The sequence below is a fragment of the Megalobrama amblycephala genome, unplaced genomic scaffold (assembly GCF_018812025.1).
Source record: "Megalobrama amblycephala isolate DHTTF-2021 unplaced genomic scaffold, ASM1881202v1 scaffold434, whole genome shotgun sequence".
Taxonomy (NCBI): domain Eukaryota; kingdom Metazoa; phylum Chordata; class Actinopteri; order Cypriniformes; family Xenocyprididae; genus Megalobrama; species Megalobrama amblycephala.
The window spans coordinates 191570-207717 of record NW_025953377.1 but is presented as its reverse complement, the minus strand read 5'-3'; the positions used below and the strand labels follow the sequence as shown (position 1 = coordinate 207717).

General features: G+C 38.3%; 1 protein-coding gene and 1 long non-coding RNA gene across 2 annotated transcripts; one reads left to right on the top strand and one right to left on the bottom strand.

Moving 5' to 3' along the window:
- Positions 1-2616: 2616 nt before the first annotated feature.
- Positions 2617-6719, bottom strand: LOC125261573. Its single transcript, XR_007183369.1, has 2 exons — positions 6111-6719; positions 2617-3558 (listed from the first exon to the last, which is right to left on the bottom strand). It is a non-coding gene; the product is annotated as an uncharacterized LOC125261573 (long non-coding RNA).
- Positions 6720-9486: 2767 nt separating this feature from the next.
- On the top strand, positions 9487-12838 carry LOC125261572 (charged multivesicular body protein 4c). The gene is made up of 5 exons (XM_048180122.1): positions 9487-9804; positions 10463-10640; positions 10720-10834; positions 11319-11451; positions 11761-12838. Exons 1-5 carry the CDS (start codon positions 9621-9623, stop codon positions 11823-11825), a joined length of 675 nt encoding a protein of 224 aa, XP_048036079.1. The 5' UTR covers positions 9487-9620; the 3' UTR covers positions 11826-12838.
- Positions 12839-16148: the final 3310 nt, after the last annotated feature.

Below are 16148 nucleotides of genomic sequence, written 5' to 3'. Positions count from 1 at the left end.
CCCTCGGTTTCCGGTTTTATTTTGTAGAAACCATGGAAACACCAAAGACGCTTTCATATTTACATGTTTTAATAGACAATGGAACAACTGTTTTGATATATTTATAGACAGGAAATGAAGTGTTGTTATTATAGCTCATCATGTTTAGTCTTATTGTTTAAATCAATTTTCTTGATTTTTTTGCGAGTACCATGCTTTACCATGCCTCAGAGAAAAACACTATTTTAGCATAATCAGATAGCATAATCAGATGCAGCTTTATTTTTAGTAACAGTAATACAGCATTTTCTCCATCATACAATACGTTTTAAAATGAATTGCATGCCATTTATCAACACAAGCTATCCAGCATTTAATACGATATTCTAATACTGATCTTACTGCAGTGTGCAACAGTGTCTCACAGCAGCCGCTGAGTGAACGCACAGAGAAACATTGTAACATAATTTTCAACACTCTCAAATGTATCTAATATGATAAACAGAGCTGCGTTACCTCATACTCATGACTGGAAAAGCGTAAGCGGCGCCGACGACTGCAGCATAATAAAAGTTCTGCTGCTCGTGAGGCATGTGTTGCACACCAGCGGCCTCGTTCAGCTCCCACAACACTCGCTCCTGCTCTGCTTCATACTACAGTAACATTAATAATCGCATCTATGAACATGATTTCTTCCCAAGTCCTATCCCAATTCTTTTCCACCGGCCGTTGAGGTGAAGACCACATGTCCCAAGATTCCATGCTCAAACTTGGCTACGCCTTTGTTTTGAATTGGCCTCTAGCAAACAGAAAATCTTACATAGTGCACCTTTAAGCATCCACTGAATCAAACACAGGAAGTCGGAGAAAAACATTGACGAGTCTCAGCTGGAAACTGCAATGAACTGTATGAATAGATACATTTTTGGAGCTTAGAGGCATGTTTTGAGCCCATGTTGGACAGTTCTGTTGTTTTACTGTAAGGTTACTAGTAGTGTGAAGTTTCTTGAGCGGGGTGGGGTTATCTGAGTCCACTTAAATATGGAGGGAAAAGATGCCAGGAGGAATAAGACATAAGCTGATGAACAGCTGGAGAAAATAACTTGTAGAAGATGTTTTACAAGAGGTGTGGTTAGAAAGAAGAACTATGGAGACATCAATCTCCTTGAGAGGAAAGAAAGGAGAAATGAGGATTGCATGTGAATGCTGGTTTGTTGTGAGTGCCTTTCAAAATGGTGCGCATGTTTTAAAGAAGTAATGCAATGCAATGTAACAGAAGTATCGACATCTTTTCCTCCATAATTCAACGCACATCTAAGTGGAGAAAAATAAATAAATAAATAAATAAAATGTAGGACGGGGACCTGGTTCAATATATTTAACTGTTGTTGATTGGATGGAGACAGATCTGATTGCAAGATTGCAGAAAGGGGCAGGGTTTAAGCAGACTAAATGATTGGAGAAGACTTGCATATGTCACCAGAGAGAAGTTCACCAGAAGATTGAGTTATATTTAAAAAATTACAATGTCAAAAACATTTTTTTTCTAAAAATGAAACATGCAAGGATGAATCATTCACAATAAGATAAATAACATGCATTTAGAAAATTTCAACTTCATTCCAACTTTAAGGGTCTTTTTTCATTTCCAGTAACACATTTTCTATGGTGGAAACAAGTGTAACTGATCTTAATGAAGGGATAAGGTGGTCACCACCTTATCCCTTGGTCGTAAGTGGTCGTAAGTGACCTTGGCAGCAGAAATAGAGGAGAAAGAAGAGATTGATATTTCTGCCTTAAACCATGTACTTGCTGAAAAGAAGAAAAAAAATTCCCATTAACCCTCTGTTAGAAGAACAGCGGACTGTGCTGCCATGGCAACATGCAGCTAGTTTCCCAGCTGCCAGTTGCATAAACATAGCCAATATGTTAAGACTGTGTCTTATACTAGTATGACCAACTAGTGATTAGTCAAGGGCAATCAGTGTTACTTTTGGTTTCAAATTATACCCATCTACGTTTTTATGTACTTGACTTAAAACAGTTATGAACAGTCTTAAAGAAAAAAATGTGATGACTAACTTGCAAGACTATAGTCTTAGCAGTTTATGCAACCGGCCAGGGCTGTTGAGGTCGTGTGACTATAGAGTTAGAGTCAGGTTGCAAGATAGTGTTTGCGAATAAGAACGTGAGCGATGCATTAAGGTACTGTATATACAGCATAAAAAGAGGATGGAGAGTGTAGTAAATCATTGCTTGAGTGAAACTAAAGCAAAATAAAGTACATAAAAGTATAAGATTTAATTTGTATTTACTCAATGCATTAGGTATTGTCGTGGAAATTCTCAATACATATCTGACTTCACCACTGACAATTTAAACAACTCCTAGTTGTTAATACAATACTACAGTATCTCGAGGTAATTCCCTGAATTCCTGAATACTTACAATACAATCCAATACTTCCTTGAAGTATGGTGACGGCGTCCCGTCAAGAAGCTACTATCACTACCTCAGTCACACTTGGCTGTTACATTTGTTGTCTTTTGAGCGTAGAATCTTTAGTACTTCTATTCCTCACTACCTCAATCACACTTGGCTGTTACTTTTGTTGTCTTTTGAGCGTAGGATCTTCTATTTAGCTGCGCAGCATATACCTGACACGACTTCCAAGTTGCTCTTTGTAGAAATGAAGTTTTATTTACGGCCGGGAGATCACTGGTCACAACAACCAAGTGAGTCTCAATGAATAGAAAGATACATGCACATTTAAGTCTTACAGTTGAGTAAAAATCAATGTCTTCATCACTGTGATTTGTTCTGGTGATTGGTTTGTAATGATCTAAGCTAATTATGTGACTGGTCTTTGACCTGAGCATCCTTAGTCTGCATTTTCTGTACATTTCATGTTGACATAAAATATTTCCATCACATTCCCCCCTCTGATCGTTTTTACACGATCACATTCTCAAATCCGGTTCCATTATCTCATAAAATGACCTGCTTTTTACCTTTATCTTCCCATACAGTTTCTTTCTAAAATCCTCTGATCTTCAGCTCTCTCTGTTCTCCAAGTACTTTTTTCATTAATGCACGAATACATTTAGCAGTACATAAAATTGCAAGTGCTATGATAAGCAGAATAAGTAAAAAGCATAAAACAAACTTTGTAATTGATCCTAAAAATTGAGATAACATTATTACTGGAATTGTTATTGCACAAAATCAGAACCATTTGCTGGCCCAAAGTTGATCCCAGACTCCATGCTTGTCTGGCTGGCCGATGTCTCAACATTTTCATTTCAGAGATGTTGCGAGATCTTTTCAGCAGGTGTAGTTCCTCAGCTCTGTTTACGTGTTGTCAGGTTAGTGAGGTTTGCAGTCCGACACGTGAATCCAGGTATCATCCTTGTCAACCTTGATGGCAGTGTTGATTGTCAGGATTATCTCATGGCCCCATCTACCTCGGACAGTGCCACGCCTTCCTCCGAAAGTCTCTGACCCAGATCCACTGTCCTGGACTCCTGGCACGTAGGAATTTTGTGGTTCGTCACCTGGAACTGGCAAACCATCTTTCACCTGCGAGTAGATAGATTTGATAGCTTTAGTTAAAGACATCATACTTTCTCAATTGTTCATCAGTCGCCGCAAGTCCCTCCTGGGGAGGAGGCTCGATCCCCCCTCACATAGGTCAACCTGTAAGAATTTCATGTGGGCTGAGGGCTGTCCTGGTCCCTTTTCAGGCTCTCATGGCCATCAAGATTATTGGAAAGGCTTGAACCCATGTCATACATGTTTCTGCCATAATTTTAAAAAATTTAGGTTTTTACAGTCTGATTTGTCCTTTCCAGTTTGCCACCATTTTGGAGTTTGTCAAATTTATTCTCAATTCGTTTGCCAATTCTGTGATCTCAATATCACTGATCAATCTTTCTGGTACTCCCCACCTTGGGACAACTTCTCTTATTTAGAGCTTTTGCTACAGTTGTAGCATCAGCTTTTCTACTTGGAAAACACTAAACCCACTTTGAAAACATATCAACAATGTCAGCTCAAAGAAATCCATCGTGATGTGCTGAAAAGGAAGTTCTGGTGTGGGGTGGGCGGAGTAAGTTTGTGGCTTACTTCGTCTTCCCACGTTATTCGCTGCGCAGATATAACAGTTCTGATAGAATTTCTCTACCACAACTGTAAATCCTGGGGCCTCCCAGGAAGTTCCAATTAGAATATTCATTGCCAATTTTGAGGTGTGGTCTGTCCCGTTAGACCACTTTGCAAAATTTAGATACAACTGTTTTGGTAGGAAAGTTTTTTTTTTTTTTTTTTTTTTTTTTTTGCATCTTTCCCCATCTTTGCATTTTGCACCCCCCTCTGACCAACATTTTCTCTCCTTGTTGCCATATTTTGAATTTCGATCAATGTTAGTGGGAACTGAATTTTTTTTTTTTTTTTAAACTGAGTCATTTGTGACTGCATCAGCAGAGTGTGCATTGCATGTGGAATAAACACAGTTAAAGGGTGGAATGCCACCATATCCGAGCATGCTAAAACAACTTCAGTAGCGGCAGCTACCAAACAAAGGCACTGTGGTATTCCACGTACGACAGTGTCTAATCGTTTGAGGTAATATGCAATCAGTCGACGGCGATCACGGTGGGGTTGTGTTAAAACGATGGACATGAACCCTATTGTTTTTGGAAACATTGGGGGGTTTTTTTTGTTTTTTTTTGTTTTTTTGAATAGTCAGACATGGTGCATTTGAGAGAGCCAATTTAAATTTTTCAAATGCAACCTGTCATTCCTCTGTCCATACCAATTTATCAGTTAGAACTTTCTGCTCATGAGCTGCTGTTAGAAGAGGATTTAAAATTTCTGCTTCATCTTGGATCCATGGCCTACAATATCCCATAAGTCCCAGAAATTGCATCATTTGTTATTTTGTGACGGGTTCCGGAATTTTCCGAACTGTTTCAATTCGTTCAAATCCTAGCGCGCAACCTTTTGCTAAAATGAGGTGACCAAGGTAACTAACTTCCTGCTGTAATAACTATATTTTTGATTTTGACACTTTATGTCCATTCTCTGCTAAAACTCCAGTAATGCGCGCATATCGATCTCACAGGTGTTTCTGTTGGGAGAACACAGCATCAAATCATCTATATTCTGAATTAGGGTACTTCCCTTCGGGGGAAAGAATCTTTCCAGATTTCTAGAAAGTTCCCCAGAAAATAAACTTGGTGATTCTTTTGAGATCAAATTTGGGTTTGTTCTCCTTGCTACACAGCCTGTGAACCTCGATTGCCTGCATTATGGATCTGCTTTTACCCCTTTTTGGTTGATGTAGTGTTTCCTACAACTATCCCAAGTCCAGTTCCCAATTTTTAACTGGGTAGTGAGCCAAACTATCATATTTGCCCATGAACCTTCTTTCTTTTCCACAGAGATGTGGGGCTGGACTGGTGTCTGATAGAAAAAGAGCAGATTGAGCAGGTGTTAGTATAATAGGGAATGCAGAGTATTGTTGGGATACCAATAAAAAGCAAGATAATTTTTTTCCTTGGTGGTCTATTAAAGCATTCCTCCTCATATACATTGTTCCTATCTTGGCCTATAATCCTTGAGGTACAATGTAGATGAGGTGGTTTTTGCTAAATCTGGCAACATTTGTTGATAAGCAGAGTATGGATTAAAGGAAGGCGTTAAAGCCCAATTATAATACCAGTTTGGTGTAATTTTCATAAAAGCACCCCTGGAATTGAACACTTCCATAGCATCGTTTGAAGTGAAAATGATCAACTCCAATTTGGACAATAAATCTCTAGCCAATTAATTTACATGGCATGTAGCAGAAACCAGGAAAGAATGGGTCACCTGTTTCAGCTTGTTTGTTACCCTCAAAGTCAACTTATCAACCAATGGTATGCCAGATAATATGGCCCCATACTTGAGTTTTGCCAGAAAGCTAAATTTGGATTTTTTAGAGCGGTCTCTGGAGTGATCATAGAAAATGTGGCACCTATGTCCACCAAAAAAAAAGGTAATGAATGTCCTTCAACTTGAATAGTCATTATTGGATTTGGTCTTGGATTGTCAGTTTTTTGCAATAGTTGTTTTGGTTGAGTGTCTCCCACCTTGTCCTCTTCATGGTCTCTCACATTTGATGATGGAAACCAAAGGGAGGGAGAAGATGGTTCATGTTTGAGATGTTGTTTCCTCTCTCTTTGGCAATCCTTGGCCCAATGTCCTCTTTCATCACAGACTCAGCAGCAGCAGTTTTCCACTGATATGATGGACCTTGGCAGTTTCTTGGAGATGGCATATTCTGGTGGTCTTCTTGACTCCCTTCAGCTGCTTTGTGATTGCACCCCAGTCAAGACGTGTGGGGTATACCAGCCTCATTCTGGCAGTCATCCTGTTCCAAGCAGTCTGCTTCCCAGGAGTGTCAGTTACCTCTGCACCTGCATTCATTCTTACAGTGCTTGCATGAGTTAAAAGCATCTTCACCAGTTCCACATACCTCAGTCCATTTCAAAGCCAACTTGTTGCTGAAGATAGCTGCCCAGTCTCGGCCTGTGGGTCTGTATGTGGCATCAATGTTCTCCTCTGCTCTGATAAACTGCTCCACACCCTTTTCTAGGTCCAGACGTGCAGCAGCCACATTTGAAAGTTCCTCTAAGTTCCAAGAGTTCTAAGTTCGCTCCACCCATTTAGGCTCTCCTTCTCCAGGAAAGGACAAGGCCTTCTCCATGCTTCTCGACTCCCCAGTCTGACCTTGGATCTTGTTGTTATTTTTCTCATCACTTTCCTTTTTTTTTTTTTTGAAAGGAAGTGATGAACCAAAAGTTTCTTTGAATATTCTCTTGCTATTCTTTTTTTTTTTACCTCCTCCCGTAGCAATGCCAGTGGCTCATCAGTCACTGTGTCACTGTCATCAGGTTTAATCTTTTCCTTATCATTGATTGGGGCAGACGGGACCTTTGCTTCCTCAGTTGCAGCTGCCTGGACACTTTGATCAGTCAAAAGTCTGTAGGGAGGGGGACAATGGCTTGCACATGCCATATCCATATCTTCCTTTTCCGGATTCTGCTTTGTGGTTTGCACTGCGTTAAGGGCTGCAGGTTCTGTGGCAGATTTTCTTTGCAGTTTCTGTTGCTCTGCCCACTGCTCTGCTTCTCTCTCCCACTTGTTGAACAGCATCCAGTCTACCTGCTTCTGCTGCTTCGAAGGCAACTGCTTTCTGGCTTCTTCTAGAATTGAAACACTCAGAGTACCGCATGAGTCAAAATACAATTTTGTCAATTTTGGCCACCATTCTATCTGTTCAATTTGTTCATTACTCAAATTCCATTTTTTTTTTTTTAAAGGGTCCCCTAAATTCAGGGACCACATCTGGTTTACCACAGCAATTCCCCATTCTATTTAAGCAATTCTTCTTTGCAGAAAGGAAAAATAGAGAAAGATCCCTTTTTTTTTTTTTTTTTTTTTTTAAGTGTGAAAGCAAGTAATTTTTTTTTTTTTTTTTTTTGCAAAAATGTACAAAAACAGTAGCAATAGTGATATTGCTACTTTTTTAGAGCATGAAAACAAGCAAGTTTTTCTTTGCAAGATGCAGAAAAACAGTAGTGATAGTGATATTATTTTTTTCAGTGCCTCAATGTATTTCTACAATTCTCCTGATTCCTGTTTGAGTAGGAATAGAGTTTCTATACAAAAGTGTAATATTACAAACAAAAAAAAATGTCAAAATTTCCTTTTCTTTTCTTTTTTTTTATCTTGGTCACCCAATTTCAGACATTCAATGCAGTATCATACTCGGTGATGCATCAATATCAAACTATAATTTTTATAATATTTTCTTAGGATATGGGATATTTCTCAATCTATTTCATTCATATAATTCTATACCTGAGATCTCAGTTCTGATATTTCAGAATTGTTGTTAGTGTTATTATTATTATTATTATTATTTTTATTATAATTATTATTTCATTCAAACAAAGAGCAAGTTGTAGTCTGTCTTACCTTACAAGTTCTTCGAGGCCGTGAAAGGATTTGTCCCCCTCCTCCGACGGGTTTTGGTCAATTTGAAATATGAGGAAAATGTCTCCTCTTGTGATTTAAATCAGTGATAAAAAAGGAAGAAAAAAGCTTCCCTTTCCCGCCGGTGAAGGGAGAAGATCCTCAGGCCTCCTGGCTAGGCTCGCCAAAACTGTCGTGGAAATTCTCAATACATATCTGACTTCACCACTGACAATTTAAACAACTCCTAGTTGTTAATACAATACTACAGTATCTCGAGGTAATTCCCTGAATTCCTGAATACTTACAATACAATCCAATACTTCCTTGAAGTATGGTGACGGCGTCCCGTCAAGAAGCTACTATCACTACCTCAGTCACACTTGGCTGTTACATTTGTTGTCTTTTGAGCGTAGAATCTTTAGTACTTCTATTCCTCACTACCTCAATCACACTTGGCTGTTACTTTTGTTGTCTTTTGAGCGTAGGATCTTCTATTTAGCTGCGCAGCATATACCTGACACGACTTCCAAGTTGCTCTTTGTAGAAATGAAGTTTTATTTACGGCCGGGAGATCACTGGTCACAACAACCAAGTGAGTCTCAATGAATAGAAAGATACATGCACATTTAAGTCTTACAGTTGAGTAAAAATCAATGTCTTCATCACTGTGATTTGTTCTGGTGATTGGTTTGTAATGATCTAAGCTAATTATGTGACTGGTCTTTGACCTGAGCATCCTTAGTCTGCATTTTCTGTACATTTCATGTTGACATAAAATATTTCCATCACACATGGCATAATGCTTTAATTCAGAATCCACTGTGAGCAAATGAAATGATTCTCTGCTTCTTTTCTCTAATAAATAATTGTTTTTCAATAAAGTTTCATTCACATAAACATTTTTATGATCTGAATTTGGCCAAGGCCTCTTGTAATCCCATGTAAGGTTCTGTAATATGTAAACTCATAAATTCAATTCACTAAGTTGACTGAGACTAGTAAACAATTAGAAAAAGACACCACAGTCAGAAGCTCAAAAGGTAGCATAAACATAAAAACATTACAATAAATTTATTACAATTAAATACATTCACACGACGCCAAATACATATTAATATTATTTAACAATCGAAGTACTTTTTTTTTTTTTACAGTTTTAAGCGACTTCTTTAAAATAGCAAGTTCGTTACAGAAAACATTAAGAGATTTGGACATTCGAAATTTATGAATAAATAATTTGCCATTCAGAATCATAAAGTTTACAAACTGTCAATACTTTTGACTTAATGCTCGTAAAAACAAATAATATTCTTTACAGTCAGTGTTATATTTAAATTAGCTATCGCATATTTTCTTTACAGTCAGTGTTATATTTAAATTAGTTATCGCATATTTTTTTTTTTTTTTTCTACAAAATGTCTTTAAAAGTTGGCAGTCACTTTCCAGCAGCTGCAGCGTTGATAGGTGGACTGACCGTGACGAGTTCCATGACGACAGCAGGCCTGAAGGCGGAAGTAAGACAATCAACAACTGAACACGGAACAGCGATTGACGTTATCAGTAGTGTCTAGAAACAATCAGACTCAGAGGGATTTCTTAGTTTCGGATAATATAAAAATATGTCAGTTTTCGGCAAATTGTTTGGTGGTGGGGGGAAAGGCGGCAAAGGCCCAAGTCCACAAGAAGCAATACAGAAACTCCGTGAGACAGAAGAGATGTTAACCAAGAAACAAGAGTACTTAGAGCAAAAGATTGATGCGGAGCTATTAACAGCAAAGAAAAACGGCACGAAAAACAAACGAGGTATGTATTAAAATCAAACCGTCCCGTTATGTCATATGTGTGTTATGTAACTTTTAAAACAAAGCGACCCTCTTCTTTCGCCCTACCTGTCGTCGATTTCAATAGTGTTGGGTAGTTACACCCATGCGTCACTTGACCTAAGCTGAGTGATAATCGAAACTATGAAGTAGATTTATAAATATAAAACCTATGTCGGGTAGAAGAACGTATACATATCTATGGAAGAACGTGAATGGGGAACATTAAAATCCCTGCTGTCACGAAACTGAATTCAAGAGTTTTTGCTTAAAGGATGGAATTTCAGATCAGTTACGTCTGATTAGTGTCATGTGGTGTGTTGTGAAAGAACAGCCATTTACAGGGAACATGGTTAACTACATCAGGTGTATTGTTTACCTTTTTTTAATTAAACATCCCGCATGCTGGGAATATCTTGTGTGGGTATGGTTGAACGTTAACATTATTGATAACTGAGAAAAAGTGATGTATGTGGGATATAGGTGCTTGATTTGTTTTTCCATGGCATGTAAATAATGTATATCTTTTGCCATTGAGATGACTGGGAAAATGTCCCAATTATCCTGAATTAACCCTATATATAATGTAAATTTATATTTTACCATTAAGTGATGGTGTGTATGTCTGTCTCTTTCTCAAGCTGCGTTACAGGCCCTGAAAAGAAAGAAGCGATATGAAAAGCAACTAGCTCAGATAGATGGAACTCTCTCCACTATTGAGTTCCAGCGAGAAGCATTAGAGAATGCTAATACAAACACAGAAGTGCTTAAAAACATGGGTTTTGCAGCCAAGGCCATGAAGACAGCCCATGAAAATATGTAAGATACCTGATTAAAATGTCCTATTGATTCTTTAGCCCAGAATACCGCATATAATTATATTATTGAATGTTTTCAGGGATATAGACAAAGTGGATGACCTCATGCAAGACATCACAGACCAGCAGGAGTTGGCACAGGAGATTTCTGATGCCATTTCAAGACCTGTAGGTTTTGGAGAAGACTTTGATGAGGTGAGGTTTTTCTTATGTAATCTCCAGTGTTCCCCAACCCCAACAGAATGTTTTAGGAATTTAAAAAATAAAACAAAAAACATTGACTTAAATTAAATTCTATAAGATTGTGCATTATTTTAAGAGAATTTGTGACAACGATCATGCGACTCTCAGATGTTTTTGCTTCTATTGAAGCACAAGATGCTCTTTGGATCATCTTAAATCATGCTGGAGAACATTATCATCAGGTTTTACACAGACTTGTAGATTTCTGTGCTGCTGACAATAAAGCAAAAGGAAGATGATGCAAATACTTAATGTCTAATTTCCTAACTATTGTTAATTTTTCAGTTCAACATTTAAAAAAAAAACTTGTATGAAATGGTGAAATGGTTGTTAATACATTTTACATAGATGTATTCCTAATTGCTTTTTGCAACATTCTCTTCAAATGCAGTTTTTACAGATGTTGACTGAGCAATATGATTCTTGCTCTTTGTAGGATGAGCTCTTGGCTGAATTGGAGGAGTTGGAACAGGAGGAGCTGGACAAGAACCTGCTGGAAATTAGTGGCACAGAGGATGTCTCTCTGCCCAGTGTGCCTTCAAATCCATTACCCAAAAAAACAGCTGTCGGTTCGTTCCATGCTGTTCATTCCATATCAACTTAGTACCAAAATTCATGTGTAAAAGATTTAAGTCTATCAAAAATATCCAGTGACTGGCTATTGTAGATTGGTAATGACTTTTTTTTTTATCTCACAAACTAATAAATACCTTTAACTTGTAAGTAAAGCAAAAGTTTACATAGAAGAAAATACATATGAAGTTGGACTTTGGTAAGTAAAAGTAAAGTGGAATACCACTTTAATAGTTTTAATGCTAACATGCTGAGAGGTTCCTCTGTAAAAAACATTCAATAACCATCTGTCTTTGTTTCTCCAGTCCACAAAAAGAGAGAAGAAGAGGATGAGGATGACATGGAAGAACTCAAGGCATGGGCCATGTGAATTTACCCAATCTGACAGACTTTCATTGCTCATCCTGGTTGGCTTGTGTAGGCAAACCCGAATACCTTCAGAGGGTTAACACTAAAAAAAAATAAAAATAAATTCTGAGTTACTATAGCTCTTGCAGTATGGCTAAAATAAGTCTAGAAAAACAAGAGTTACAAATGAAAATGAATATAAAGCGGGTTTTCGAAATCAATAGGACAATACAATCTGATGACATAATATGTGAAGTGACCCTTAAATATTTGGCCATTGTTATTTAGGTAATGCATTAGTGTTTCTAATTTTTGTTTCTTATTTGACTTCTCTTCAGAAACTGGTTGTTTTGATTTGTCATGAAATTAGCATGCCAATGCACACGTTTCATAAACATTATCAACTTACTCTCATCTCATCTGATATATTAAATATGTTTGGTACTGTTGTTGTTTGCTTCAAGCTTTGATCTTAATGTATTCTGTTAGATTAATGTTATTCAGCACTTCCAACAACATAAACATTTTTACAGTTTGCTGACAGTGACATAATGGTTTGGTAACAAAAAAACAAACAAACCTGGGATTAACTGACATTAGTTCATAATATAGATAAATATATAAATAAATGTGTGTGTGTGTGTGTGTGTGTGTGTATTATACACACACACACACACACACACACACACACATATATATATATAATGACTGCCCATCATGCATTGTTTGGTGGTGTGTCCAAATAGTTGCAGAAAATGATCTATTTAATAACAAAACTTTCCTATTGTCATGTTTTCTGATTCATTGTTATACTGAGGGGTTTCTTCTGGCAGTAAATGACTAATTATTCAAAACATACAAAATAAACAATACCATGTTTTTTTTCCCCTCATGTGGGAGCATATACTTTTTTGAGATAAAAAAATGCTGTATCTATTCAGGTTGAGGAATATGTGGTGTGTGTACCATTTGTATGTTTAAAAAAATTCAGATGGCTTTTATTTGAGAGATCATTAAACTTTTGGATTCCTTTTCTTTGGTGGTGTTAGTCCTTCTGTGATATCTACCTTAGCTCTTCTTAAAATTATGTATAAAAAGTAACTTCTGTCTCTGTTCTTGCACTCAAAAGCATACAACGATGTGTCTGCTGTATTATGTGCCTTAATTAATGGCATACTGATGCAACTTGAGTGAACTGTGTGAAATACCTCAGCTGACCAATGAGATTTATGGGAAGAGTGAGGTGTATGTACTGTATATTCCTCTCTTGTCTTTCTTTTTTATTCTTTGCCATGTCATTTTTGATTTTCTTTATTTTATCTTTATGTAGGTAAGGAGTTTGCATAAATTAATTTTCAATAAAGCACGTGGCATTTTGTTTCTGAAATGAAAGTCTTTCTAATTCGTTTAACAATTTCGATTCATGGTGTTCGCCATACATGTTTGGAACAAGCTACAATTCAAACTATAATAATAATCAGAATAATAATTATTATTACTTTAAATATAAATCGAAATAAATCTTTCTGTGCGTCTCAGGCTGCGTTCCACTCCACTTTTAGACACGTACTTGCGAACTTCCCTACCTATTAAACACGTCCAAAAGACGTCAATTTAACGTCTTTGTCGAACGTTCAAAAGACGTCCACTGAGGAGCCAAATAGAAAGTTTTTGCAACGTCTTTTTTAGACGTCGTTTTACCGCAGTAAAGATAGTTTGCGGTTTGATATTCCGATTTCTTTTGGCTATAAATAGGCAGTGCGCTGTCATAGACATGCAAATAATACCGAATATCGTTCTCCATTATTTGTGAATTAAGGTGACGCTGTCCTTTGGGCCGAAATAAGTTTTTTTTTCGTAGCGACTCTTAATTTTATAATGGCTATATCTCCAAATGTTGGACACTTAGAGGAATGAAACTGGTGTCATCTTCACCAGCTTGATCTGTGAATTTTTTCACAGCAAAGCTCTTGTCCGTAAACCCCTTGGTAAGTCCGCTAGTAAGGAATGTGAAATAAAGGCGTTCTACATGTTTAACGTCTATTACCAATGAACACGCAGACTGCTGGAATAAAACAACATTGTTTTAGGTCGAGCTCGATTTGTGAAAACTTTCACAATAGCATTTTATCTCGTGGTCGTGTTTCTCTTTGCTCTGCCCCCCGTTTTTTGTATAATATGATATATATATATATATATATATATATATATATATATATATATATATATATATATACCCTTGTACAGATAATGTACATCACTATTCTCATCTGTGAAAACTTTCACAGTTCAGTACGGGTCAGCTGACCCATCCCAGGGTCACTAACATCGCTATTCTGATCTGTGAAAACTTTCACAGTTGAGTTTTGGGCAGCTGACCCTTCCCTGGGTCACTAGCATCACTATTCTCATCTGTGAAAACTTTCACAGTTCAGTACGGGTCAGCTGACCCTTCCCTGGGTCACTAACATCACTATTCTGATCTGTGAAAACTTTCACAGTTCAGTACGGGTCAGCTGACCCATCCCTGGGTCACTAGCATTACTTTTCTGATCTGTGAAAATTTTCACAGTTCAGTACGGGTCAGCTGACCCTTCCCTGGGTCATGTACATCACTATTCTGACCTGTGAAAACTTTCACAGTTCAGTACGGGTCAGCTGACCCTTCCCTGGGTCATGTACATCACTATTCTGACCTGTGAAAACTTTCACAGTTCAGTACGGGTCAACTGACCCTTCCCTGGGTCACTAATATCGCTATTCTGATCTGTGAAAACTTTCACAGTTGAGTTTTGGTCAGCTGACCCTTCCCTGGGTCATGTACATAACTTTTCTGATCTGTGAAAACTTTCACAGTTCAGTATGGGTCAGCTGACCCTTCCCTGGGTCACTAACATCGCTATTCTGATCTGTGAAAACTTTCACAGTTCAGTACGGGTCAGCTGACCCATCCCTGGGTCACTAACATCGCTATTTTGATCTGTGAAAACTTTCACAGTTCAGTACGGGTCAGCTGACCCATCCCAGGGTCACTAGCATCACTATTCTGATCTGTGAAAACTTTCACAGTTCAGTACGGGTCAGCTGACCCATCCCAGGGTCATGTACATCACTATTCTGATCTGTGAAAACTTTCACAGTTCAGTAAGGGTCAGCTGACCCATCCCAGGGTCATGTACATCACTATTCTGATCTGTGTAAACTTTCACAGTTCAGAATAGTGATGTACATGACCCAGGGAAGGGTCAGCTGACCAAAACTCAACTGTGAAAGGTTTCACAGATCAGAATAGCGATGTTAGTGACCCAGGGAAGGGTCAGCTGACCCGTACTGAACTGTGAAAGTTTTCACAGGTCAGAATAGTGATGTACATGACCCAGGGAAGGGTCAGCTGACCAAAACTCAACTGTGAAAGTTTTCACAGATCAGAATAGTGATGTACATGACCCAGGGAAGGGTCAGCTGACCAAAACTCAACTGTGAAAGTTTTCACAGATCAGAAAAGTGATGCTAGGGACCCTGGGATGGGTCAGCTGACCTGTACTGAACTGTGAAAGTTTTCACAGATCAGAAAAGTGATGCTAGTGACCCAGGGATGGGTCAGCTGACCCGTACTGAACTGTGAAAGTTTTCACAGATCAGAATAGTGATGTACATGACCCAGGGAAGGGTCAGCTGACCCGTACTGAACTGTGAAAATTTTCACAGATCAGAAAAGTGATGCTAGTGACCCTGGGATGGGTCAGCTGACCCGTACTGAACTGTGAAAGTTTTCACAGATCAGAAAAGTGATGCTAGTGACCCTGGGATGGGTCAGCTGACCCGTACTGAACTGTGAAAGTTTTCACAGATCAGAAAAGTGATGCTTGTGACCCAGGGATGGGTCAGCTGACCCGTACTGAACTGTGAAAGTTTTCACAGATCAGAATAGTGATGTACATGACCCAGGGAAGGGTCAGCTGACCCGTACTGAGCTGTGAAAGTATTCACAGGTCAGAATAGTGATGTACATGACCCAGGGAAGGGTCAGCTGACCCGTACTGAACTGTGAAAATGTTCACAGATCAGAAAAGTGATGCTAGTGACCCTGGGATGGGTCAGCTGACCCGTACTGAACTGTGAAAGTTTTCACAGATCATAAAAGTGATGCTAGTGACCCTGGGATGGGTCAGCTGACCCGTACTGAATTGTGAAAGTTTTCACAGATCAGAAAAGTGATGCTAGGATGGGTCAGCTGACCCGTACTGAACTGTGAAAGTTTTCACAGATCAGAATAGTGATGTACATGACCCAGGGAAGGGTCAGCTGACCCGTACTGAACTGTGAAAGTTTTCACAGATCAGAA